At 43.7% G+C, this 25,306-nt stretch overlaps 1 protein-coding gene across 15 annotated transcripts in view; it reads left to right on the forward strand.

The window, feature by feature from the left end:
• nfixb (nuclear factor I/Xb) overlaps positions 1-25,306 on the forward strand; it is a 133,031-nt gene that overhangs the window by 28,696 nt on the left and 79,029 nt on the right. For 6 of the 15 annotated variants that reach the window (XM_086288004.1, XM_086288014.1, XM_086288008.1 and 3 more), the window contains one exon: positions 11,998-12,529. In XM_086288004.1, the coding sequence (XP_086144130.1) occupies positions 11,998-12,529 (532 nt within the window). The other 9 variants (XM_086288003.1, XM_086288013.1, XM_086288001.1 and 6 more) reach the window with 7 other exon arrangements.

The following is a 25,306-nucleotide window of genomic DNA, read 5'->3' on the forward strand; positions in this document are numbered from 1 at the left end:
CACTTACAAAAGCATCACGAAAAATGTAGACTATTGACCAGCATATATTTGCATTTTTTAATTCAATGGTTTTATTTACTGTATGACTGTGTCTTTGGAGCATGCTTAGAATAACAAGCTCAACAGACCGCATGTCCTGGTATTCTCAGGGCGTATAAGGAGACAGTAATGTTTGTGTATACATGCATGTGTGTGTGTGTGTGTATCTGGCCGTGCAGTGTTTGTCTTAGGTCCCAGCTCCTTTCCTGTGGTGTGTGTGGGCTTGAATCGGTCCAGCCTGTGTGGACCCTGCGCCCTGTTTGTGCGCCTCTCGACACTCACCCTACGGCACAAACGGAAGCTCTGCTTTAACAGCATGATCGGGGCTCTTCCTGCAGTCTCCAGCCCGCTTTATTAAACCTATGGCTGTCCTTTTACGCTCCCTTTTTTCAGTCACTGTTAGCGCTTTGCATCTTTCCAACTAATCTATTAACCTTTGCGGTTCATATAGCCTCTATGCCAACTTGTGAAACTGCCCTGTCAGTGGCAGCCATGATTGACCTTCTCCTCAGTCACATATTTAACCCTTTCTTCATCGTTCACTGAGCAGACCCTGAAATGGGTTTTCTGCTTCTTTTTTAAATGTGAACCCAACTTGATCTTTTCAGTTAGATATACTGCGCAGCCCTCGCTGAGTATGTTTCCACAAACCTTTTAATGAATGGAAATGCAATGCGAAAAGCGGCGACTAATTGCTGGAAATAGATCCCCTATTCTTTCATTCTAATTTCTTTTTTCTTTTGCCCTCCTGGTCTTTGTATTTATTGTGTTCTTTTAGCCAGGAGATGTCCTCCTTTATCAGGGCTCGTGCAGACACAAACAACCACACCTCTGTCAAATATTCGCCCCCGGTTGGTGCTTTTTGTCCACAGAGGGCACAAAGCAAAGTACGGGCCTACAAGCTCTGCAGTGAGCTTTACTCTTCATATGGGATCCATACATGCAGGACCTCAATTATTAACTTACGGTCAAGGCTCAAGCTCGGCGATTTGGATTATTACAAGTTAAAGATAATAAAGAATATATAGACAGGAGGCTTTGGGGGGTGCACACAGACGTGGTGGGTGAGACAGTGGGGGTTGTGAGTTAGGGATGGCAGCAAAGCATTTGCATAAAGGGCAGGGCATCATGCCCAATGGTGGAAAAGGTTGGCATCACGCCTTTCAGACTGGCAGAGAGGGAAGACTGGAGAGAGAGACAGAGAGAAAGAGAAGGGGGGTTGTAGTCAATAGTGCATCCCTTGTTCAGAAAGAGGAGGTCCCTAGCTGTTGGCAGGAGAGCAGGCTAAATCTCTGGTTTGATTGTGTGCTAGATTGCCCCTTTATTTGTCTGATTGCAAAGCGTTCAACACTGCATTAGTAGTGGGCTTTACTTTCCTGGAGCCTTTATTCAGGAGGGAGTTTTTCTGTCTTGGCCTGTTCTGCGATTGTCACTCCACATATGTCTCAGAGTTTGGATTGTGTGCAATCATCAGGCAGTTTGAGAAAGTTTCTGACCTGTCTGTTTTATCAAGCCTCTGCTCTTTATCCGCAAGCCTCCCGCTAAGGTTAACGACAGTGTTGATTTAACTCGATGCCATATTCAGATGTGATTTCGAAGATAAATACAGACCGGAAGACAACTGCAGAGAGGCAGGCAGCGGCTTCTGCCTGTCTGTATGTGTACGTCTCTTACCTTCTGCTTCTCAGAGCCACAACACTGCTGCTCCCTTCATGCCGTCTGTGGTTCTGGCGATCTGAAGGCAGCACGAAGTGAAAGGGACAACTATGTAGTGCAAGCATGTTATTTCTATCCCTAAGTTCCATAAGTGATGTGTATAGAGTCTGAGCTTTCTCCACATCGCGCACAGCCTGCGGTCATTATGACCGCTAAGAGTGTGATGCCTGCAAACTCACTGTGACCATAAACCTCAATAGGCCTTTTCATTAGGCATCTGTGGGAGCTAATTAGCACTAGTCATGGGAAGTTACTGTCTACGTGAGTAAATTGATTTTTCGTTAAATTTATGCTTTGATCAAAGACAGTCAACTAGAATTTTGGCTTTCATTTTGTCAGAAAAATCTGAGGAAATTCAGTTAATGTTGGTATGAAGTGTAGACGTATGGTCAGTGTTAAGAAGTTTTAGTGCAAGGTAAATTATTCCAAACATACACTGTGCGACAAGCAGAGAGCTCAGCATTTCCACGAGGCTGAACTTGTAGACAGAAAGATGCACAAGAATAATCCCTTTAGTGAGGTGGCACGGACAGCCATAACAAGCTGCGCCGCCTAAGAAAGAGCACCGTGCGACAAATAAAAATGTCCCTTTACAAGTAAAATCATAGTTAATTACAAATGAATGTGTTTTTATGTTAAAAAAGATCTAAATTTACTGGCTTGATATTATTTCATTGTGAAAAATATTTCTTTGTAAAATGTAAGCAACATGCAAATAACTCAGTAATCACTTGCTTTCAACAATCACTACATAGATTTATATAGTGTTAAAAAAATCATTATTTACAAAGTATCCATGTGTTCAAGCAGCAAAAAATTGATACAATTCAAACAAATACATTTTTACTGTGTGCTTCGTGTGGAAACATAGTTTCATATTTTAGAATAGATTTCTATTACTTAATGTAACTGTTTGAGGTGTGTTGTGTTACCTAATGGCCAAATCTAGAGGTATTTGTATTTCCATTGCATGTTACTTACACAATTTTACACCACTAGATTACAAAGAGGAATAACTGGCTCCATTTAACATTCTTCACTATTAAAAAAAACTAATTTTGTCTGTAATTTTACTCTGTGTTCTCCAAATATAAATAACAAGTTTACTAAATATAAACATATTTTAATAGCAAGCCAGTTACAATTACTTCTTCTACTATCCTAGTCAGTTTCTGCATAGAACAGTGTGACATGAGTCTCCCACACTCTTGGTACACAAGAAATTTTTTTTAAAAAAAAGTAAAATTCCCCTTGTTTCAAATAAAAACTTGTAAAAACGAAGCTTTACATTATAAGCCTTCATTTCCAGACAGTACGCATTTAGCTGCACACTGACCAGTTATTCATACACATCCACAACAATAATACAGTGTCAGTATACTTCTCTATATAAACACGTATACAGTTCATGTAATTACTACAACAATACTTATTCAGCTTCACCTTTACAGGTCACACTGGTAAAGTTCTGTTTGTATATTTCAGCGTTAATAATACAATATGTAAAAGTTAAGTTAGAGTTCTTGTAATTAGTATATATTAATGATAATAGGTTAACAAGATTTTAATTACATGACTTTTAATTTATTTTCTATAATTATGTAATAAAGCTTTTAGGAGGCTGTGTTCCCCTATCATTTGACAGAATATGGGAATAAAGTCTCTTAATAGCTGCCATTAACAAAGGAAATGTTAAAGGCCTCACATCCTGTTCCATATATTTATTTCATTGTTGGTTTAAAGCAGACTTAAAATTATGAAATTATCCTGTAAAGCTATTTAGAGGTGGCAAAGCTGTGAAAGCAGGTTATTTTACAGAATCAGAATTATAATGGGCTATTCTAATATGGTACATGATAAAAATCTGACACTAGCCGAAGGCGTAATCAGCCCTTGTGCATGCTTGTAAATCCACGCGAACCCAAACATTGTGCACCTGGTGCAGGGAGGGCGGGACTCCAAACTTTAGAGGAGCATTTTCCGAACATCGCAAACACCAGAAATTGTGGTGTCGGCTTCAGAAAATTCAGATGATGTTTAAATTCTCCTCCGGTGCGAGAGCGCGACGAGTTTACCTTCAAACGGGCAACAAACAGCGGAGCCTCGGTTTGAAAACACAATCGTGTTGTTTCAGCTCACTTTCTTCTCCCAGCAGTGTGTGAAAGGCTGACTTTGGCATTTCACACTCATGTCTTTGAAAAGAGGAGTAAAGCCCTACAGCTTTGCTAGGCGGCAAGTTAACACATGAACCTGAAGATCCTTTTCATTTCGGGCAGTGTTGAAATTTTAATTCCAAATACTAAAAGGGATCTTTTCATGAGAGGGGTTATGGTGTAACATCCCTCCGCTTTAAGCCTATTGATAAATCGGTCTGCTTGTAATTCTCTGTGATGTGTGTCAACCAGACTGTCTAGATCAAAGATAAATGTGGTGTATGGCGATGGCTACGAGCGCCTGGCTGCTTATAGACTGTTCAAATGACATGATATCTCACTTCTAGCCTGCTCATCAAAAATGTATCACTTTCCATCAAACCAAAATAGGAATGTGGGATCAAAGAGAATGAATTTGCTAAATGCATTTCTTTGTTGCAGGCCAGGCACAACGTGTTTACCGATTACTGAGCTGGTTTTTACCAGGGTAGGAAATTAACACTCGCCACCAGCCAAATGCTGCTAAAAGCTGGCTGTGGTTTGTAAGTTTGTCTCCACTACCAGCCACTTTGGCAGCTTTTTTATTTGGATCTTGGGGAAATTGTGAGAATTAGTTGGTGGTGTTTTTTTTCTCTTTTTTTTAACAAGAGGTGAGGCAAAAACAACAAAAAGAAGGCATAATGTCTTAGTCTGGTCAGTAGTATCACCGTCACTGGCTGCAGTGTGAGCAGCAGTAGTCTGTTGGCTCGCACAGTGAGAAAACACTCAGTCATGGCTGTAGTGGTGGTGCTGAGTCGGCCTGTCCCGGCATGGTTAGTCACTCACGCACACGTGTTAGTGAGATGCAGGGCGGTTTCTTCATCCAGCATTCTTTCTAGGCAGGGGAAAGGGTTTTGGAGCATGCGATTGCATGTGCATTAATGCATGCCTGGAGCTCCAGGCTGCAGAGATGTCATGGTTTCAAAGGTGAGTCCAGAGTGTGACATCGCCACAATCCACATGTTACCGAGCAGGCTGATGCGACATGCACGTATGTTGCAGATCGGAGTGCATTACCCCACTCCTCTGTCCTCGCTCAGCGATACTGACGTCTTCATCCAAGTACATCTGCACGCCTCTACTTGTGTTATACCACCTCGAGCGGGAACAAATATTGTTTTATAAACTCTCTGCTGAGAATCCACAAAACAAAATAGCCTCAAGTCATCAGCTTCAACACTTACAGATGAGGTGTGTTTAGTTGTGCTCTTCGTGTGTATTCACATTCAGTCTGCGCTGCGCAGTTTCACTTAAAAAGTTGAGTGTTCGTGTTAACGCCAACGCTCCAAAGGGCCCAGGACCATTTTGGAGTGCAATCCGGGTGAGCGGAGCAGCTCTTTGTGGGGACTGGAATGTGCCGTGCGTGCCTCTTCTTCTCTTCAGCCCCTCTTCCACCTCACCCCGCCCCACCCCAGGCACGTTAGCACGCAGCCACCACAAATTGCTTGCAGATTTTTCACACATAGTAACATGCTGGTTTGTAAACTCAGATAAGTGCAACCAATGCACGGCGTGAGCTCCATGGATCTCTACGCATCACTCGCTTGCTAAAGAAACAGAGTAAAGGGTGCTCCGAGATACCCCCCCCCCTTTTTTTTTAATGTTACCCTGAGCCAGGAATGATTACCGTGGATGATAACAGCAGAGGGTCATGCAGTGGGCCGATTCATTACAGTATAGACCATCAACCAAAGGATGGCATACTTTGTGGCATCAGGGGAAACAGTTTCTTCACACTTTAGCACCAATCTGTGAAATTTTAAAATGCAGCTAGAATACTCCAAGTGCTTTCCTCCTTCTCGAAATGTACACCTGACTGCCTCATCCTCACTCTCACAGGCCTCTAACATTTTTGCACTCTAAAATAAATGACTGAATCTCCTCTGCGTCCCTCCTAACCCTTTTCTCCTCCAACACCTTCCTCACACCCTGGCTCTCTGTCAGCCAGGGGTCAGTGGGGGAACCGGTGTCAGGCTTCGTCCGGGTCAGGGACACTCAGGTGGTCAGGAGAGGATGCAGCCGAGCCCCGCCAGCCCAGAGCTTCCCCTTAATGAAGGGGCCAGGCAGCTGGAAGGCCCTCGGGTTGTGCACACTACTGGCTTAATTGGCCTAATGAGATGCAGTGAGGCCTCCACGAGGTCAGGTGCCACATGATGGGAGGACCTGCTGCTGGGTTCAGAAAGAGTTTTACTATCATGGGTTTTGTGGGTCTTATGTGAAAGTTACCTGATGTAGACAAGTCATTGTCGTATTCTGGGCATGGCAAACACTTTTGTTTGTTAAACAAAATTCAAGCCAGAGATTTATCATAACAAAAAAAATGCAAAAGAAAAGAAAAAAAGAAAAGCATTTCATTGTGCCAGAGTTTTGATTATTTGGCTGTAGGATCTGGACTTTAGAGCAAAAGCTCACTTTCACCGCCATCATTTCTTGGAAAAGTTGGATGGCTAAAATCACAAACTGACACTTCTAATCGCCGTGTTACTTTTAATTGCATGCATTCAACCTGTTTTTGTTTAAGGACAGGAAAAAAAGAATTGTGAATACACGAGACGGCCTTCAGCTTCTTGGTTGATTGAGTCTTGATTTATCCTTTTTTTTATGGCAACCACATACAAAGACACAAATACTCAGAAATTATGTATTGAGGTGCTGACGGTGACTGAAAAATGCCAAAAAGCAAAAAAAGCAAAACTAATTTAGTTTTAGATTAGATTCGACTAAATTAAATAGAATAGTGACATTATATTTAGTATGTTTTTGTCAATAATGTTTTAATTATTAATGAATGAAAAAAATATAATAAGATATCAATTATCTTAAAATGATGGACTCCTCCATTGTTTATTCAAACGGAGCTTAAAATGCAAAGGAGCACTAATGAATCCAACTCTGGGATGTTTTTCACAGTTAAGAGCCTTTTCTGTCCTTGCTGAAAGAGTTAATCTGAAGTTGGCAGCCAACTCCTCTCAGTCTCTGTCAGACGTGCGGAGAATTGGAAAAATAAAGGACTTAAAAATCATTTCTTTTGTCTTGTCATAGGCAGCGTTCAGCTGTGGCTTTTATGTGGACGATTAGACTATTTTTAATTTTTTTTTTATTTCAGTTTGAATAAAAAGCCGAAACCTTCGCGATTGAAACTGTGATCTCTGATTTATAAATACAAATTGCTTTAATTTGGGGTTATCGACTCTGAGTGGGCCAAGTGTTTATTTTTATATACGATAACTGGGGGAGGGAAAAAAGCAAATTTAAAGATTTAAGGGGGAAATGCGTTAATGTCGCAAAACCTGAACTGAATTCCATATGCTGAACCGCGTCCCGGGTCATTCAGAGCCGTGCTGGCACTGCATCTGCTTGACAGGCTACATTTGAAATACATATCTGGGTGTTTCAGGGTCTCCTCTCTCGGTATTAATTGACGTCGGGGTTTCAGTAACGGTGTAGCACAAATGTGTAGCTTGCGGGGGATGTGCCAGGCCGTCTCCAGATTTTCTATTTTTTTTAATTTACATGTTTTTTCCTGCCAGGGTCCGTCAACGATATCGGCACTGTTTTATTTATTTATTTAAACATTTGTATTTTAAGTTCCCTTTTATGGCAGAGAAGAAGAAGAAGAAAAAATAAGTGGTAGCAGAAGAAGAAGAAAGTGATGGCGCAGCTTTAATTGTTTTGGCTCTTATTATTGGGGCCTGGGTGGTTTTGAGCCAGAGAAAACGGTGGTTAGAAAATAAGCCGTGCCTTTTACTGGGTGGATATCGGTGTGTTTATGAAACTCGCATTTGTTTGGTCACAGCAGCGGTTTTTTTCCGGGGTCTTTTAAGGGGACGGTTAGTTGAGGTGAAACGACGCAAACTGGTACGTTTGAAGCAGAGCATGTATTTCGTATTCATATTTTTTTTTTAATTATTATTATTAATAATAATTAATAAATAAAGTAATAATAATATCACTGAGTAAACCCCGTCACCTCCGACTGCTAATTGATAATAGGCTAATAATTAAAGCTAAAGGCCACGCGCATGTGGCCCTAATTTAATTTCCGGGTAAGAAGATTAACCCTGAGACACTTTCCATGATGGGTTTATGCCGCTTCGACAGACCTAAATAACCATATAGGTTCTTCCAACACAGCAACATGAAGATTACACAATATAGGCGTAGTGTGGAGCAGCAGATAGTGCAGACATGCAAATGGAAAGCACAGGGTTGCCCCCCCCTTTCAAAATCTGGGACTTTAGAAAATTCTGCAGTTTTCTTCCTGAAAAATAAATATGCACAACATAAATATGTTTTTTTTTCTTCTACTTCTTCAGCAAGTGAAAGGCAAACAGCATAGCGAAGACAAAATGACTTAAAACTCCTTGTAGTCAAATTTCACTGACATTTGAATGGTGGTTTATTTGCATTTTGGCAAGGTCACCCAGAAAACCTTAATTCCCACTGAAAAGCAGACACACTGGAAAATGCATTCAAGTGTCAGTTATCTCCTCCTGCTACACTAACTTTGTGCAGGTGGTGATGGATGCAAATATATCTTGACAGTGATGCCAAACACAGTCATACTCCACGGTGAGGTTCTTTTGTTACGTTATCCAGCGATATATCAAACTTTTGGCTGATTGGAGATAAATGTGGAGGTGTGCCGTCCTTCGCTGTGTTAGCAGATGATGGGTGAGCGTCAGTGTTTCATTACGGGCTCTCATTGCTGTGTGGAGGATGTTCAGCCTTGACAGAATGGTGCGATTGTATGACCTTTGACAGTCTGCGGGCCTCTTCTCATGAAATCATCATTTAAAGACTTGCTAGAACTTAAAGTTGACTAACCGTGGTCTTTTCTTCAATGCTTGTCATGTAACAGAGGAATATATCAATTTAAATAATTGCTGAAGGCACCCGTTTAAAGCTGCAACTATCAATTGTTTCCGTTTGATTTTGTCTGTTAAAGCCAGAAACTGTCAAAAAATGACCATTAGAAATACTTGAATTTCTACTGCTTGTGCTTCCCAACCTTACACACTGAGAATTGCTCATTTCAGTCATATATGACAACGGAAACCATCCAGTTCCTAATATTAAATAGATGAACCCAGGCATTTTTTAGTTCTTGTTCTGTACATTTTTGACTCCATCTGAATGTGGCGTCATTTTATTGCATGAGATCTGGAGTCCTGATCCTCTGCTCTTGGTCTGTGATTCAGCAGCACTTGCACCTTCCCACTATCTGTCTGCTGAGCAGGTGCAGCCCTGACTGACACTCGTTCAGAGCTGAAACTAGTGATTATTTCCATTTATTTCCATTTAGTCTGTTAGATGCCGAAAGCTTGTCTAATGTTAGTTTAATATCATTTATGATAAATGTATCAATACCCCAATTTTTTGCAAAGCTTAGACCCGAAAGTGTTTGGCAGTTTTGCTTCAAGGTGGCCGTTTCCAGATAATTTCCCATGAATTTATCAGCAGATATTTTCAACTCTACATGCATTCTTCGTCCTTGCTGACTCCATCTGATTGTGGTGCAGGTCTCCTGATGCTATGTTTCAGGTTTATTGCACTGGTCAGTGATTCAGCACCACCACCTTCACTCAAGCTGCCTGCCAAGCAGATGTAGCCCTGAACAACGTGCTTTACGATGAGGCAACACGGCAGTCATCTCCGCTCCGATACTGAACTGCAGAAACCTCCCAGGGCGGGGGGTGTTCGGGGATACGTACGGAGCCGATTCGGGCTCTGGGATTTCGTCCTCATGCTAGCTGTGCTGCTTAAAAACAGAAAACAAACAAAAACAGCTGAGGCAAATTCTGGTTCCTCTCCTGCCTTCACCCCCACACCCCACCCACCCCTTTAAATTCTGTAACAATTTCTGTATCTGTGCCTCTAAATCATCTCGTCATTCATTTTGCGAGTGTGCAGCGAGAGGAGGAGTGTGGCTGCCCGGGTTTGTTTCTCCCTCTTTGTTTGCTGTGGTAAACCCATGAGCAGCTGCCGGTGGTGGGGTCTGGAGGGATTCTGAAGCTGTGTGTCCTCTCTCTCGCTTTGCCATCCTCTGCCAAGGTGGCATTATGCGAGCAGAGAAAGGGGCAGAGAGAGGGAGCGGGAGACACAGAGGAGGTGAGGGCGGTGGGGTGAGAGGGAGACGAAGCAGTGGCGGCCATAGTAAAGATGGAGGCAGGCTGAGGGCTGTGGGGATTGGTGCAGGAGAAGGCTTGCTCCCCTGAACTTTGCCTCCGTGTCAGAGAGGAACTTGTCGATTTGGCAGATTGTGCAGCGTCGGACATGGCTGCGCGCTCCCTTACACTCCCACCTGCTCCCCCCACCCCCTCCTCACTCTCTCTCCCTCTCATTGCCACTACTCCCCTCCCTCCCCCCTTCCCACCCTTCCTCCTCTTTCTCTTTTCCCTCCCTTTCAGCTCTTGAAGCTAACGCATTGGCTGGGCTACAGGCATCTTGTTGCCAAATAGGTGGGCCCTACTCGTGTTGGCAAAGGCTCAAGCAATGGTTAGGGAAAGAACGCGGAGAGGACGAGAGACGGCGAGCGAGAAAGAGAAAGAGAGAGAGTTGGAGAGAAAAGGGGAAAAAAGAAGCAGCACTCGGCTTTGCCAGCGGTCGTATGCGCTCATCCAACATTGATTCGGCTCTCTGTTTTTTTCCTCCCTATTCTGTGCTCTGCTCTCCCTGGCCCCCCCATCTGTGTGTGTGTTTGCGAGAGAGTGTGTGTGCATGCGCGCGCTCGTGCCGGGCCCGGGATCAGAACAGACACCACCACCAATTAGATTTTGCCAAGGATTTTTTTTTCCTCCGAGATTTTTAAAAAAAATTTGGAACTCACAAAGGACTGTTGAATTTTTGTTCTTTTTTTCGAGTACATTTATTCTCGCTGTTAAAGTCTTTTTCTAATCATTTTTTCTAACATTTACATTTTTACCTGTTTATTATTTGTTTTGCTCCAACTTTTTGTCCGTCCTTTTTTGTGTCATTTTTGGCTTTTGTCTCAAGAACTGCTGGCTAGCGTCCTACTGCAGGACTCCCTTAAAATCTTTTTTGGTGTGTGTGTGTGTTTTTAAACTTGAGTCCACTGTTTGTGCTCAGCAGCGTGTTCTGCAAATTTTAAAAAATTATAACCCTCCCCACCCACCCCAAGTTTTTTTTTCTTTTCTTTTTTTCATCTGCTAATTCTCCACACCCTGCCAAAACCAGCGCTTGCTTTACATTGGGGAGCGCGGGAGGAAAGAGAAAAAAAAAACTGGTGCAGGAGATTTTTTTTTCACTTTAAACGCTGTGCCAAATTTATGATGAGAGTGCAAAATGGTAACTACCAGGCCGTCTGTCTTCCTCTAGCAGTGTGGTTTTCTGTGGTGATTTCTGTCTGCTTTCAGTTTGTTGTGGAAATGTGAGTCTGGTTGGAGCTCCCTTTGCATGGTAGCGCAGATAGGAAATGGTATGGCTGATCTTTTAGCGGCACATTTCAACAGTGGTCTAGTGGCGGCAAAGCTTGGCGGTGGTGAGCGACCGGTGTGTGGCAACCCTGGCACAGGAACGCTGTGGCGAGATCTGGGCTTTGTTGCCCAGAGATATGTAGTGAAGGTATTATGGTACAGCAGAATAACTTCTCTTTTTACAGCAGGAAAAGCGGGAGCGCAACTTGGCTCAGTTTTTCATCTGAATTCGTGAACTGTCGTCTTTTCTTTATTGTCTTGAACATTTTATTTTTGAAATGCTTTGTGTTATACCTTTGCATGCTATTGTAAGGATGATTTTTTCCTGGTTTTCCTGCATGCTTTATTTTTATTTGAGTCTGAATGTTGGAAATGAGAAATCATTTTAACATTTTAATGGCAGTTATTTGAATAGCTTTTTGATTTGAATTTAAATTAATTGATAATCATCAGTATTTTCATTATTCCAACAACACGTTTAGTATTATTAAACATTTTGGCATTTTCATTAAAAGTTTTGAAAAACCTCTAATTTTACAACTTAAAAAAAAAGGCATTTAAAAAAAAAAATTTTTTACAGCCTCCTAACCCCGCATCTTTTTCTCTCTCATCAGGATGAATTTCATCCCTTCATTGAGGCCCTTCTCCCCCATGTCCGTGCCTTCTCCTACACCTGGTTCAACCTGCAGGCCCGTAAACGCAAGTACTTCAAGAAGCACGAAAAGAGGATGACCAAGGATGAGGAGCGCGCGGTGAAGGATGAGCTGCTTGGGGAGAAGCCAGAGATCAAGCAGAAGTGGGCCTCGCGCCTGCTGGCCAAGCTCCGCAAGGACATCCGGCCTGAGTTCCGCGAGGACTTTGTGCTCACCATCACGGGGAAGAAGCCCCCCTGCTGCGTGCTGTCCAACCCCGACCAGAAGGGCAAGATCCGCCGCATCGACTGCCTCCGCCAGGCCGACAAGGTGTGGAGGCTGGACCTGGTGATGGTCATCCTGTTTAAGGGCAGCCCCCTGGAGAGCACGGACGGCGAGCGTCTGGTCAAGTCACCCCAGTGCTCCAACCACGGCCTGTGTGTCCAGCCACACCACATTGGGGTGACGGTCAAGGAGCTGGATCTCTACCTGGCCTACTTCGTCCACACACCAGGTATGTGATACCTGTAGAAGAACCGTTTTTCCCACCGTTTATGTGGTTGTTATACACACACATACACACAGGTCATGTGTTTTGTCACACACTCTTTGGCATGTAAGTCACAGATTAGACCCTGCCCTCCACTATGTACCAAGCTGATCTAGTGCCAGGCTTTGATAAACCCAGTCAGCACTGAGATAAAGACCACGTCTTGATATTTAAAGTCTGCAGCGTATAGTCCTAAAAAAAAGTTTTCCTCTCAATGTTTCTATCTGGTTTAAAGAGATTCAGAGAATCTGACAGTCAGGCTTAAAACCTGTGTTTACCTAGAGATATGTTTGCATTGGTACATTTGTTCAAGTATTTGTGCACAAATTTGTCTAAATCCAAATGTGCATGTTTTTCAGTGCCATCTGTAAACAAAAGCATCTGCAAACCTGTTTATCTGTGTGTGCACGCATGTGCACACGTGTGCGCGCACGACAGGCAGTTTGTCATGTGTCTGTAATCCATGTGTGTTGTGGGGTTGTTGTGTATCAGTAGCAGTGTGGTGTTTTTGTGGGTTTCTTTTGTGTGTGTGTGTGGTGGTCTGGAGAGCGCAGTGACAGCTGGCCCAGTCCCAGGTAGTTTAGGAGGCAGAGAGAGAGTCAGCCTGTCTGCAGCCTCAGCCTAACGCCACACACACACACACACACACACACACACACACACACACTCAAGTGGACAGACTCTCGCTCAGGAGCTCTCGATCAAACACCCAAGCTGCGCCTTGCGTTGTTCTTCTGAGCGAACTGATCACACACACAGTCACACACACGTTTGTGTTTACAGCAGTGAGACGTTTCGCGTTTACATCCACACGTGTTTTCTGCTGTGATGGTGAAGTTGAAATAGAGGCGGTAAAAATATTTTGGTGTAACATGTATACAAAGCCACATGTGTACTCGTGTGAGGGCAGCGATCAACGCTGTGAAATATAATATTTGCATGTCTCATTTTGTTGCACTTCACAGCTGTAGTTATTTCAACCTAATTTCATTTCTCAGGTAATTTTAGGAATGCAAATCCACTTTGGAAAATAAATAGCAACAAATGCTGATCTGGATATAAAATTATTAAATATGTTGTAACTACTTTTGCAAAAAACAAAAACATTTAAAAACAAAGAAAATTATATTCTGTTCAATTAAATTCCATTTAATTACTGCAGTGAGAATTTGATGTGCCTGAAGCTTAATTTTCCTGACACAAGTGAATTTAAATTGTCCTTTTAAACACACTAATGTTTAAAAATGTCTCTATTAGAATATAGTAGTAATAGTAGTAGCACTCCTGTTGTAGATGCCTGAATGTGCTGGATGATTTATAGTATAATTTAGGCTAATGTATTTATAATTGAAGCCCAGCTTTACCACTGTTAGCTGTGATTACAGTTTTAGCCACATTCATATATAATTTGGTCTATTTTATATATTTTATTTGTTGTCGTCACTTGATGTAGCTGTCTGTTTCTGTCAGGTGTTTGCAGGTGTAAATCATCTCACACACACACACACACACACACACACACACACACACACACACACACACACACACACACACAGTCACTCTCCTCTTCTTCAGCCATTTCCTATTATCTCGGGCTCTCTTATGACAGACTGGCATACAGTTACAGGGCCTTAATTCTTCTCCTTGGCAGGGAGGTGCAGCGTTCCTCTGTGACAGAATCCCCCATGCCAGGCTCCTTTCAGCCCAGTGTGTAACTCTGCTTGAGTTTTGCGGGGCCTCCGTGAGCGCCCCTTCCTGTTCCACAATGTGGCATGGCAAACCGCGGCTCAGATTAGCTCCCAGCGCAGCCTGGTGCTCCTTAGAGTTTTTTTCCCTGACAACTCTGTGCCAGAATCCAGCAGCCGCTCGCCCCCATCGATGCGATGCACTAGCCCGTCTCCTTTCTGGCCTTTGTGCATTTCATTAGTATTTCATCTTATTTGTACACATGTGAGTATTTTTCCATAAATCTTTATGGGATTTCTTTTCTTTCTAATCTTTTTTTTAAGGCCAAGTGGCTTGTATTTGGTTTACTACTGCATGTGAGAGAAGCAGCGCTGCTTTTTCCGTGCAGCCACCTTGCACTAACAACTGGTCAAGAATGGGGAGAATGTGTGCGGTAACTAAAATGAAAAAGCGTCCACCTTTTGTAAGCGCAAGTCGCTGTGTTGTTCCAGCATGCTGGCGCGGGTTAGCCAGAGGACAGGCAGACAGTGGCTCCATTCTAACCTTTGGGGTGGCAGCGTTACAGTTTTATTCTTAGCTCCCCTTCCCAGGGTGTCTGTGTCTTGCGGAAGTTATCAGTTGCTAGGCCCGATGATTGGACCGCAGCCGTCTCACCCAGCTCGTCCCCGCCGTCGTGTTTCAGCTCTCTCGTCCCCACTGATGTCACTGTCGCCAGCTGTAAGGCGGGGGGGTGGATCTGCTTTCATGCGGCGTGATTGACACACACATACACAGTCACACGCACGCTCACTAACCCCCACCCCCCCTCTGTTTCTGCTTCCCTACAGTACAGTATGTGTCTGCTTTTGTCCAATTATAGACTTCGGCCCTCGCAGGCGGGGCAGGGACAGATCAAAGCTGATGGACTCTGATCTGCACTACTGCACCACAGCTTCAAGAGCAAGGTCCCGCTAATCACAAAACGAGCCTGATCATTTTCTTTTTGACAAGTACCTGCCTGCACACAAGCGCAGAGCATGACATAATTGTCAGGCAGTAACGAGAGTCGGATCCCAAAAGTGGTTAATTTTCTTTTCACTGATTGTGCTGCATTCGATGGCAGCAGTAATGGCTCAGGGATGTGGAGGAAGCAAGGGAAATCGGGGATGAGGAAGAGGTGGGGTGGTGGGTCTGATCTCATCTTTGATCACGAGTCTGTCGAAAAGGAAAGTCTGGCTCGCCAGTTGGGCGCTGCGGGCCGTCCTCCACCTAGAGACGCCCGGCTCAGGTCATGTTTTTTCGAGCGACGTGTTCCATATTTGTCCGTCTGACGAGGCTGCACAGTTCCAGCATTAGTCATTTTTGGAGCCCGATCAGCCTCATACGGCTTTCATTACTTGTGCTGTTATGATAAAAAGATGTTTCTGCAAGTGCAGCCTCCATATCTGGTCTCTGTGCTGGAGACAGACAGACCAGAGAGGTGCCCGGGGCAGGTCCGAAAGCCAACTACGCGTGCCAGACAACGCCGTATCTCCATGCTGCTATGGCGCAAACACAAATCCGAGACATTCATTTACCCATCAGTGTGTCTTTGTGCGTCGTCGCGACATTACAAATGACCAAGAGAATCTCTTTTAATAGAGACAAACAAAGAGACAGACAGCCAGACTGAGAGACTTAACGCCTCCACGTCATGCTAAATCCATCAAACACATCTTATCTGCTTCGCCCAATATCCTGAGCTTCAAAAAGGAGGTAAAATTATCAGATGCAGTTACATAATAAAGAAAAAAAGCAAACAGGAAAGAGTGGGATTTGTTTTATTACACACAAGCTCGGTCCATAGAGGCAATACGCTGGAATATTAAAGCAGAAGTAGCAGTCGTGTTATGTTTGCCGTCGGCTGAGTGTTTGCAGAAGCAGAAGAGAAGGAGGAGGTGTAATGGTTAAAGCAGGAAAAATACTCTGTCTTCTCTTTCTTGGATCTGCGTGTTGCGCAGAACAGAGATTTCTGGATGGAGCGCAGAATTGCGCTCCAGCGTTCTGGCACGGCTCCGTAACCCGGGCCGACGGAGGAACAGAGAGTGTCGGCGCCGAGGGAGCCGCATTCATGTGGCGTGAAAAACACTGCTGCTCCGACGCTTTCAACGGAAACTTTCTTACGCTTTGTTGTCATTTGAAATAATGCGTCCAATAAAGTTTGAGCATCTGCAAGCCCCTCTGACATGACAGCACAGCGTCAGTGACGCTGCCGCGTTTTAATGTGCGCTGTGGCGTCCGGGCCTATTTTCAGAACCCCTCGTTTTTCCAGCTTTTTTTTTTTAATGCGTGCGTGTGTCACAGAGAGGAAAAGTGAAAAGAAGAGGGGAGTGTGCGGAGTGTAAGGAATCGCTGGTAAAAGGATTACTCCGTGCAATCGGGCTTCCGAGGCGGTTGCGCTAATGCTCGATCCTCTGACCTCCTTTAACCGTTCTCCCTCACATCTCTCCCCGTTCTATAGGTCCGACCGCCGTGCTGCTCTATGGGCTTGGGAGCAGGCCAACCTGCTTCATATTCACTGTAATTATCCAGTTTAGTGAATAATCCTGGAAAAGATACACAAAAGGCTGAGTGTATGATTGAATTATGTGCAATTTGAAATGAAGGTCGGGTCTTAACTTCGGGAATAGAAAAATTCCTTGTAGCAGAAAGTGCAACAAAGAGTAGCTTTATTTCCTAATTTCACTGTACAGTGGTTTTTAATTATTGGTGTAATTAAGGTTAATAAATAAAAGCCATGGTGTCTGTTTAGCAGCTTAGCTCACTTTTTTGGATTTAACGAGCAGAAATTTATTTAATTCTCAAGAAATTAAATGACTTAATAATATGGATTAATGAGTAGAGTAAACAAAAGCAATAAAAATAAATAGGCTATTCAGCTTATTGAGCTTTATTTTTACTTCACAGCTTCTTTGCTTTCCTCTACAGAGCAAACACAAATTAGACGTCTCCCCCCATGTTTCTCCTCCGTGTATTATTTTTCGTCTCTTCAGTTCCACTGTTTTGCATTTGCATTACCGATCTTCTCTTTTCTCTGTGCAGGCGCCAGGCTTGAAGTCTGTCCATCCGCTAAAAACATAGGTATCCCCGCACAGGAGCTCTGGCTGCTAACGCCTGAGCCGAGGGGCAAAGAGCAGGAGGAGCGGAGAAGTGATGTGTAGAAAGGACGGAAAAGAGCGAAGCGAGCGTCTTTTTCTGGGCCATTTCCCAGCAGCCAGATTCTGATCGGTCCGCCTCGCGCCTTGTTGCCTCGGTCCAGCGGAGCAGAGCACATGCACGGAGACTTGCCCTGTAATTGGGATAGCTCTTTCCACACGGAAAAAAAACGGAGCGGAACACAGCGGCGAATCCGCCGTCTCCTCCGTGCGCACATCTTTCATTTAAAAGTAAAAAATGAGCAATTATACGCAAACAAAATCCCCTTAAATAACCACAAATGAACGCTAATAATGTGGAGATTAATAAATATTTTCACCCCTGCTTCATTTATTCTCCCCTTTAATGGTAATAAATGTCAGTGGTTGCTGTTAGGATGATATTGAGCGCTGATATAAAGTAAAAAGAAAAGCGTAGAATAAAGATAATGGAAAATGCCATGCTGAAAACAAAGAGAGAGGGAGGGCACATATTCAGGCTAGTGGGGCTGGTTGGCAGCATTTGGCACCCAAAGCTGCAGCTCTGTTTAGGAGGTGCCAGCTTTTCAAACCGACACACAGTCCCTGCCAACTTCTCTCCTTCTGATCCTTTTCTTTCTCTCTCATTTTAACATTTTCCCCCTGTATCCTTGTTTTCGCTTAACACTTCTTCCCCTCTGCACGTCCCCTTACGCCCCAGCCACCGCCGCTCCCGTGGATGCTTTCTCACAGCGGGCTGTCAGAAAAGACGAACGTCGAGAACGTTCGGGTCTTGTTTTGCTGGGATGTCGGCGCGTTGAATAAAATGGCTATCGTGTTACCAGACGTGTTCTTTTATTTTTGTGAAAAATATTTTCCACAGCTCTTTTTTTCTTACTCAGCGTGCTTCTGTGGATTCAGGTCCAAAACAAAATGGAGGATGAAGCACAGCTCCTCTCCAATCAGAGCGGAGAACCAGTCAGGAAAAATGTTACTGGCAAATGAGCAATTCTGAATATTTCCTGGTTTGCTTGTTTTCTTCTTCTTAATGTGTTTTGGCGTATGCACACATCTGCATAGGCAGAGTGGAGGTGAGGGTTGTAGGCTGACTGAAGAAATCAGTTGTACGTCTTTCGGGATGCAGACCCGGGGCCCGAGGATGGAGACAAGAACGTGCTGCTGTGAGCGAAAGCATTAAACGCTGGGTATGGGGGTGGATGGAATTACTCAATAATGATCAGAAAATTAGAGCCATTATTGAGGGAGAGTAAACAGGCCTCTCTAAGTGTGAAAGCCTCCTATTCAGCCAGGACCAGGAGCAGGACTCCTTTCTTCCTTTCGTGGATCCACCCATGGCCTCGAGAGCCCGTCTTTTGTTCCCTGAAATAACAGAGTGAATATATGGGGGTCGAGTTGGGAGGGGGGTGCCGTTCCCAGTGCTGAGCACAGTATGGACGAGCTACTGACTGTAAGCTACTCCTTTTATTGTAGCATTATGTTTACTTTTGTCTTTCTGGCTTTTTTCCATACTTACATTTTTTTCAGACTTACAGTCTAATTAACTGTCTGTATTTAAATAAGTTGCTGTCACTGGGTTCAGAAATCCTGGCAGCATATGTTAAAGTTATTTTCTTTTTATTTATTTTTATGTCTGTTGCGTACAAGTGCACCTGTGCGTCTCTTCTCCATTAGCGCCTGCGTCTTCCTCTGTCTCGGTCCAGAGTCGGGGGAAAGTGGGTGTAAACTAGGCGCTAATGTGACTACTTCCGCGTTTGTCACTACAAATGTTTTAATTAATGGGGAACGGATAAGTAAATAAGCTTGCCACGTCTCGCAGCAACTGAACAGCAAATGCAGTGCTCAGAAGAGGGACAAAGGAGTGAAGAGAGGGATTTACATTGTGAACAAGCCGTTAGAGAGAATAAAGGAAGCTGTGTTTCCTTCCCCCCTTCTCTCACATCACTTCCAAGCACTCTACTGCTCTCAGAATAGGATTTGACGTTCATAATAACTATAGCACTCTTGCTTGTAGCTACTTTAATAATGACTGCATTTAAGTCTTTCATGCGAGTCCAGAATTCTCTGTCTAGCTGAAGGTAAAGGAAGCTGAGTTAAGGTTGTATTTAAAGGTGGAAAGAATTAGCAAGGCCCCCAGCGAGGACAGAGTGGGCATCGCTCACATTCAGATAGATGGGGTTTCAAAGTGGCTTGCAGATGTGCAAAACTATGGGAAGGCCAAAGCAGTATAAATAGTGTGGATGACTTTCCCCGGCAGCCTGCCTTCATGTGACTCAGTCTTGTATTCAACATCCTTCTTCATTCAGCTCTGGAAACTCTCTCCGGGGCAGAGCTTTTTCCCGCTCTGGGAAAAAGAAGAATTACAAAAATCACCTGACGTGTTCGCTCACTTTCTCCGTCTGTTTGCTTTTCATATAGACGGCCAGCTCCATTTCACAGACATCACTTTTGGATGGCAACATTCTCATTATACTCGTCAACTGTCAGCGCTCAGCACTCTCTCGTCTATAATTTCAGACTCATTTGAATTCTTATTGGCAGCTTCGATGCATAAATTTCATAAAAGATAGGAAAACAACACAATTTCTTCTCGCTCTCCCTGGTGAGCAATAAAATATGGAGAAGATTAGTGGGAAAGGAGTAATTCAAATTCAATTGTTTGTTTGGATTTTTATTATCAAGAAAACACATGTCCGGTATCATATTTGAGCTTCATACATTTTACATCGCGGATACCTAACAAAGCCAGCGTAACTGTCGCGCTCCAAACGGCCTCACGGCACCTTTGCATTGGATAGCTGTCCAGAAAGGTAGATGAATAGAGTTGCCATGGCCACAAAGCTTCTTTTTTTCCTCTCAGTGTACCTTTCCTGGGTGATATCCAAGGAGTGTCAGCGACTGGCCTGGTTGGCACGTTGAGTGGCCATGCAGTGCTGGGCTGTTTCTGTGGCGCTTCAGCCTACAGTGTGGGCAACCAGAGCGCAGTGCTCTGCCAGAGGAATCCACTCAGATCACTTTCACTCTATAGAGGGCATCCCCAGCACTCATGTAAATTAATAAGCACATATATAAATATATATATGCAGCTGAGCAGGGACACTAACCCGTGCAGCAGCAATGTTAGTCAGAGTCTTAGATTCAAAATGACTCATTTGTTTTCCTAAGAGGAAACGGAGGAATATTAGATTTTCTTGGTGTTATAATTTACTATTTTTATTTTAAACACTTGTCACTGGACATGGGCCAAGTGAGACATATAAAAATGTCACAGTAATTTTAGAGCAGATTTTTCCCTTAATGTTATTCACACATTTTGCTAGGCTTAGTTCAGTCCAGGGGGCTTTTTATCCTCTGAGAAGCTATAAGTACCTTTTGAGATGGCAGCTGTGATATAATTTCATTATGAAAGCAGGGGAGCCTGTGATATAAAAGACTTGCCTGCAGGCAAACAAAGCGGCTCTAACCCCTGTGTGCTGCTGACTTTGGCCTTATGTTCTTATTGTTTGGGATATCACTGACCCCGCTGCCCTTAGTGCCAAAATATTAACCAGAAAATCAAATCTGTCCTTCTCTCAGTTCTTTAGGCGTTCTGAAGATCATTATCAAATAGACGGAAAATTCTAAATAAATGAATAAATAATAGGACAAAATCCAAATAAACTTATCTGGTTCTTGAGAGGTTTGTTCAAATATGATTAAAAATCCTTTTGATACCAGTTATTAATGTAAAGCATATGAAAACAAAGTTCTTTTAATCAGATGTTAAACCCTGGAAATGAGTGAATTCATAAATCATGCAAGTGGTTATTACAGAATCAGAAAACAGGGCTGTGTCGAGAAAACAAACATTTGTCTGTATGTCTTCATGCTAATAAATCCCCACGTCCATCCTATCAAGAGGAGTGATTTTCTGTCGTCGTTTCTGGTTTACGTGGAGACGGAGAGGAATTATAATATAAATATTGTTTTATTTCAGCACACTCACCAACACGTCACTTAGTGAAAATTGGTGTCATTTTTCAAAGCGTGGCTTTAGTTCAACCAGTCAATCGATGCTTGGAAGACATGCGGTTCTCTGCTAGTTTCTTCTAAGCTGACAGAGTTTGGCTTTCAGCACATTTTTACATTTTCCCCCTAAAACGAACCAAACCTGTCTCATTTACACCTGAACCTAGTCTCAGTGTTGTGAATGTAAACCGATCTCTTAACAAGGATTTCCGTAGGTCTCGTTCCTCACGCTCATCATTAGAGCTGCACCCCTGTGTATTTTACAGTAATACACCCACTGCGTGTGAATTGGCTGCTCTTGTGTTTTCGATGCCGACTGATTTAAATGTTAAAAGATCAAACCTTTATCCCCAGTGGCTCTCTTCAACTGCAAAGGAGTCGAGTGTGTGAAGTGTGCTTTTAGGTGTTGTTTGCCTATCTATTCCAATGGAGAGAGAGAGAGTGTGTGTGTGTGTGTGTGTGTGTGTGTGTGTGTGTGTGTGTGTGTGTGTGTGCGCCTTCACGAATGCCCATGTGCACTATAGAAGCAGGCTGAGTGACAACAAACGCTGTCTGCAGCAGAACATATGAGTGTCCTCTCTGGATGCGCCCAGCACCTGAACCCCCTTCACACCTGATGCCTGTGGGCCTTGTATGGACACATGGAGAGAAACAAGCGCATTTGCAAACAGACATGTACAGAAACAGCGCATGCACTGGCTTGACCCTGCTGGAAACTGGCACTTGGAGTGTTTTTATGGGGTGTGCGGGGCTCAGAGTGAGCTAAACCAGGCCCCAACTGGGTCCCCCCTCACTGGTCTTTGACTGGGTGCAATCTGTCGCCACAAAAGTAGAAAACCGTATGCTCTCTTGAAAATCCATACTCTGCTAGGAAGCAGTTTGCATGTGATTTGAAGGTGCCGGTCATTACAATGAGCCTTTTTAGTCAGTGTCTCTGGTATTGCTCTAGCAGCAGCAGAAGCAATGGAGCTGATCTACTTGGTTATTTGCCCTTTGTGTGGTAACATTTGATTGGTGTATTATTAGACACAGACCACCCTGCTTCTGAGCCCCACTTGAGTTTCCATTCTTCTGCTGCTCAGCTTTAATGTCAGGCGCTCCTCCAGCAACCCAAACATACACAGAGAGCATTAACGTAAAGGAGGAGAGGCACCGTCGCAGCGAATTCGCTCTGCTTCAGCGGAATGGCGATAGGGAAAGTAATCCAAGCCTCAGTGTTTATTTTAAGAGCTGATGATCTAGAGATGGCCATTAAAAGCAGAGGGCAAACAATTTAAGAGCAGTAAATCTGAATGGAGGAGAGGAATGGGTGTGGGAGGACGGGCAGGAAAGGAGGGAGGATAGAGGGTGGTTTCTGTCACTCGCTCTACCTCGCTCTCCTTCCACGCAGGGGAAAAAAATACTTGAGATGACAGTGAATTAGAGCAATCTGGCCTTCATTCTGTGGTTAGATTTTTATCTGCGGTTTTGGCCCTGAGAGCATCTCGGATCTTTGCTTTCTTTTTTCCTCCCCGTCTGTTCTTTTACTGTTGTTTCTGTTCTTTTCATCTGCGTTCAGGTTCCCTTTTGGCCTGGCTGTAAAACAGACCTTAACGAGATACCATTCACACCACGGGCGCCAGCGCTCGTCCCTTTAACCAGGCTACCACAGCGCAACATGCAAAGTTATCTGTGCTTTAATATATTATATATTTTATATAATGTGCTGAAACCAAAAGCATCCACTCGAACTGTTGCTGTCCATGAAGGGAAACCCTTGCAATGAGAACCGCGATAATAACCGGAGAACATCAAGATGCATAAAGGATCATAACGCTGAGAAATGATATCTTATATGTTGTTACACAAGATAAAAATACACGTTAAAAAGAGCATGTGACAGAGAAGGGCCGATCTGAGCCTTAAGAATAACGACTGTCCTTTTGTGATAAAAGTAAAGTCGCGTGAGCGTGTGTCACATGGCTTCACAGACGAATAGACTCGCAAGGTGAAAATGATCCGGGCTCTGCGGTCGCAGCAGTAATGATGGTGTTGATGAAGGAATGAACTCTACTTCTACCAAAGAAAGTAACGAAAAGCTGGGAACCTCTGCCCAGCATCATTATCCTCTAGCCTAATACTTTGCAGTAGCTGTTGGTTGATGTTGATTGAAGCACTGTAACATTTACAGCGCTAATATTTTTTCCACCGTGCTTTGCCGAAGCCACCGTCCCTTTGCGACGCATTTGATGTTGCCCAAAATCGAGCTCACCAAAACCCGTGGTTCTCCCTCCTTCTAGTTTCTCGCCCATCTCCTTCTTGTTGGTCTTCAGATGTGTGATGAAGTAATCCCAACATATTTAAAATCCTAAAACAAACAGAGCCAAATTACACACATTCTTCCCCCATGCTGATTCGTGGAAGTTGTTAACCAAATAAAGCTCCCTTTTCTCTTTCCCTCTTTCCATCTCACTCATGCTCTCAGTGGATCTGTCCTGGCTGGAGCTCTTAACTGAAATAGCCCCAAGCACAGAGCCTCTTTTGTTGTCAGGCTTTTTTTCTCTACAAGGTGTTTGTGAAAAAGAACAGGATTTTCTCTTCTGGGCTCAGGTCCCTCCATCACTCCACTGCTGCCTGTCTGGCTTGCTTGGTCCAGGTCTGTTCTGGTAAACAGCCTTGCCTGACACTCACTGTTTATCACACATAGCAGTGAAGTTTAGCCGATTTTATTTTGGGAATGGGTTTTGCTTGGAATGTCTTGCAATTATTCTTTTTTTCTGCATAAACTCGTGTTTGTTTTTCTTTTTATATAGCATAAATGCATACCCTCAAAGATAGATGCTGTTTGTTTGAAGGCTGATTGTTAAAATATTAGCAACACTTACATGCTTTTGAGTATACACGTATATAACCTATAATCCACTCCAGCACACCAACAGTATTGGACTTTTGTTTTCCTATTTCCACCTGTAACTACAGGACATGCAATTAGCTAGCTTTATAACAAAAGCAGACTAAGTTAGCTACTAGCTAGTGAACATAGTGGGCCATTTGCTGGCTAAGGAGACGGGGATTTCCCCTCATGCTGTGTTTTAGAAAAAGCAGTGCTCTAAAAGAAAGCAACTCTGAAAACACCCATATGCAGCAAGAATAGATGGCTGGTAGTAAAAATAAATGTTTCACTGTATAACTGAAACTGATGAAGGCCTATTATCTATATGTCCTATTCCATATTTGTATCCTTTGACTTTACTAGAGCAACTGTATGTTTCATGGTTACAAACCAACCGTATTTATCTTACACTGGTGCTTGGGGCAGCCCCCAAGTTCATCCTCTGCTGTAACAAGCTGTTTTAGCTTGCCTTCACATAAGGCCAACACTTAACTGATTGGCTGCCCATCACAAATGAAAGGTTTGAACAGCAGGAGGGTGGGTCTTCTGAAGCCATGTTCACTTACTGTCTGCACTATTTGACCGTTTGGCCATTTTTAAGTTGTCTGCACTGTCTGAGTGACTGAAGACCAGAGTTCAGGCTAAATTAAAGGTTTCGTGTGTTCACTGTGTCCCTTTCGAATGTGTGATGTGCTGTGCATTTGTTCATACTGAGAAACAAATAGTTAACAAAGCCATTTTGTAGCACTGACAGAAGGGAGCACACAGACACACACTCACAATCACACACTCCCTCATTCAGGCAGACATGTGTTCTGCACAGCCTGTCATTACAGAAGCCTTGATGTGGTCCCTGGGTGGCACTGATGCCTCTTATTGTCGTTTTATGACAACTTTCACTCTCTTGCTCCGCGATGCCCCGCCTCCCTTCCTCTTTTCCTCATTCCTTCCCCTATCCCTGTGTCTCTGCACCCCATCCCACCTCCTCCCAACGTGTCCAAACCCACATCCATTTTCTCGCTGTTG

The sequence above is a fragment of the Aulonocara sp. 'chitande type north' Nkhata Bay genome, linkage group LG4 (genome assembly GCF_057382095.1).
Source record: "Aulonocara sp. 'chitande type north' Nkhata Bay isolate Kocher_YH1m ecotype deep benthic linkage group LG4, A_spYH_male_GT1.1, whole genome shotgun sequence".
Taxonomy (NCBI): domain Eukaryota; kingdom Metazoa; phylum Chordata; class Actinopteri; order Cichliformes; family Cichlidae; genus Aulonocara; species Aulonocara sp. 'chitande type north' Nkhata Bay.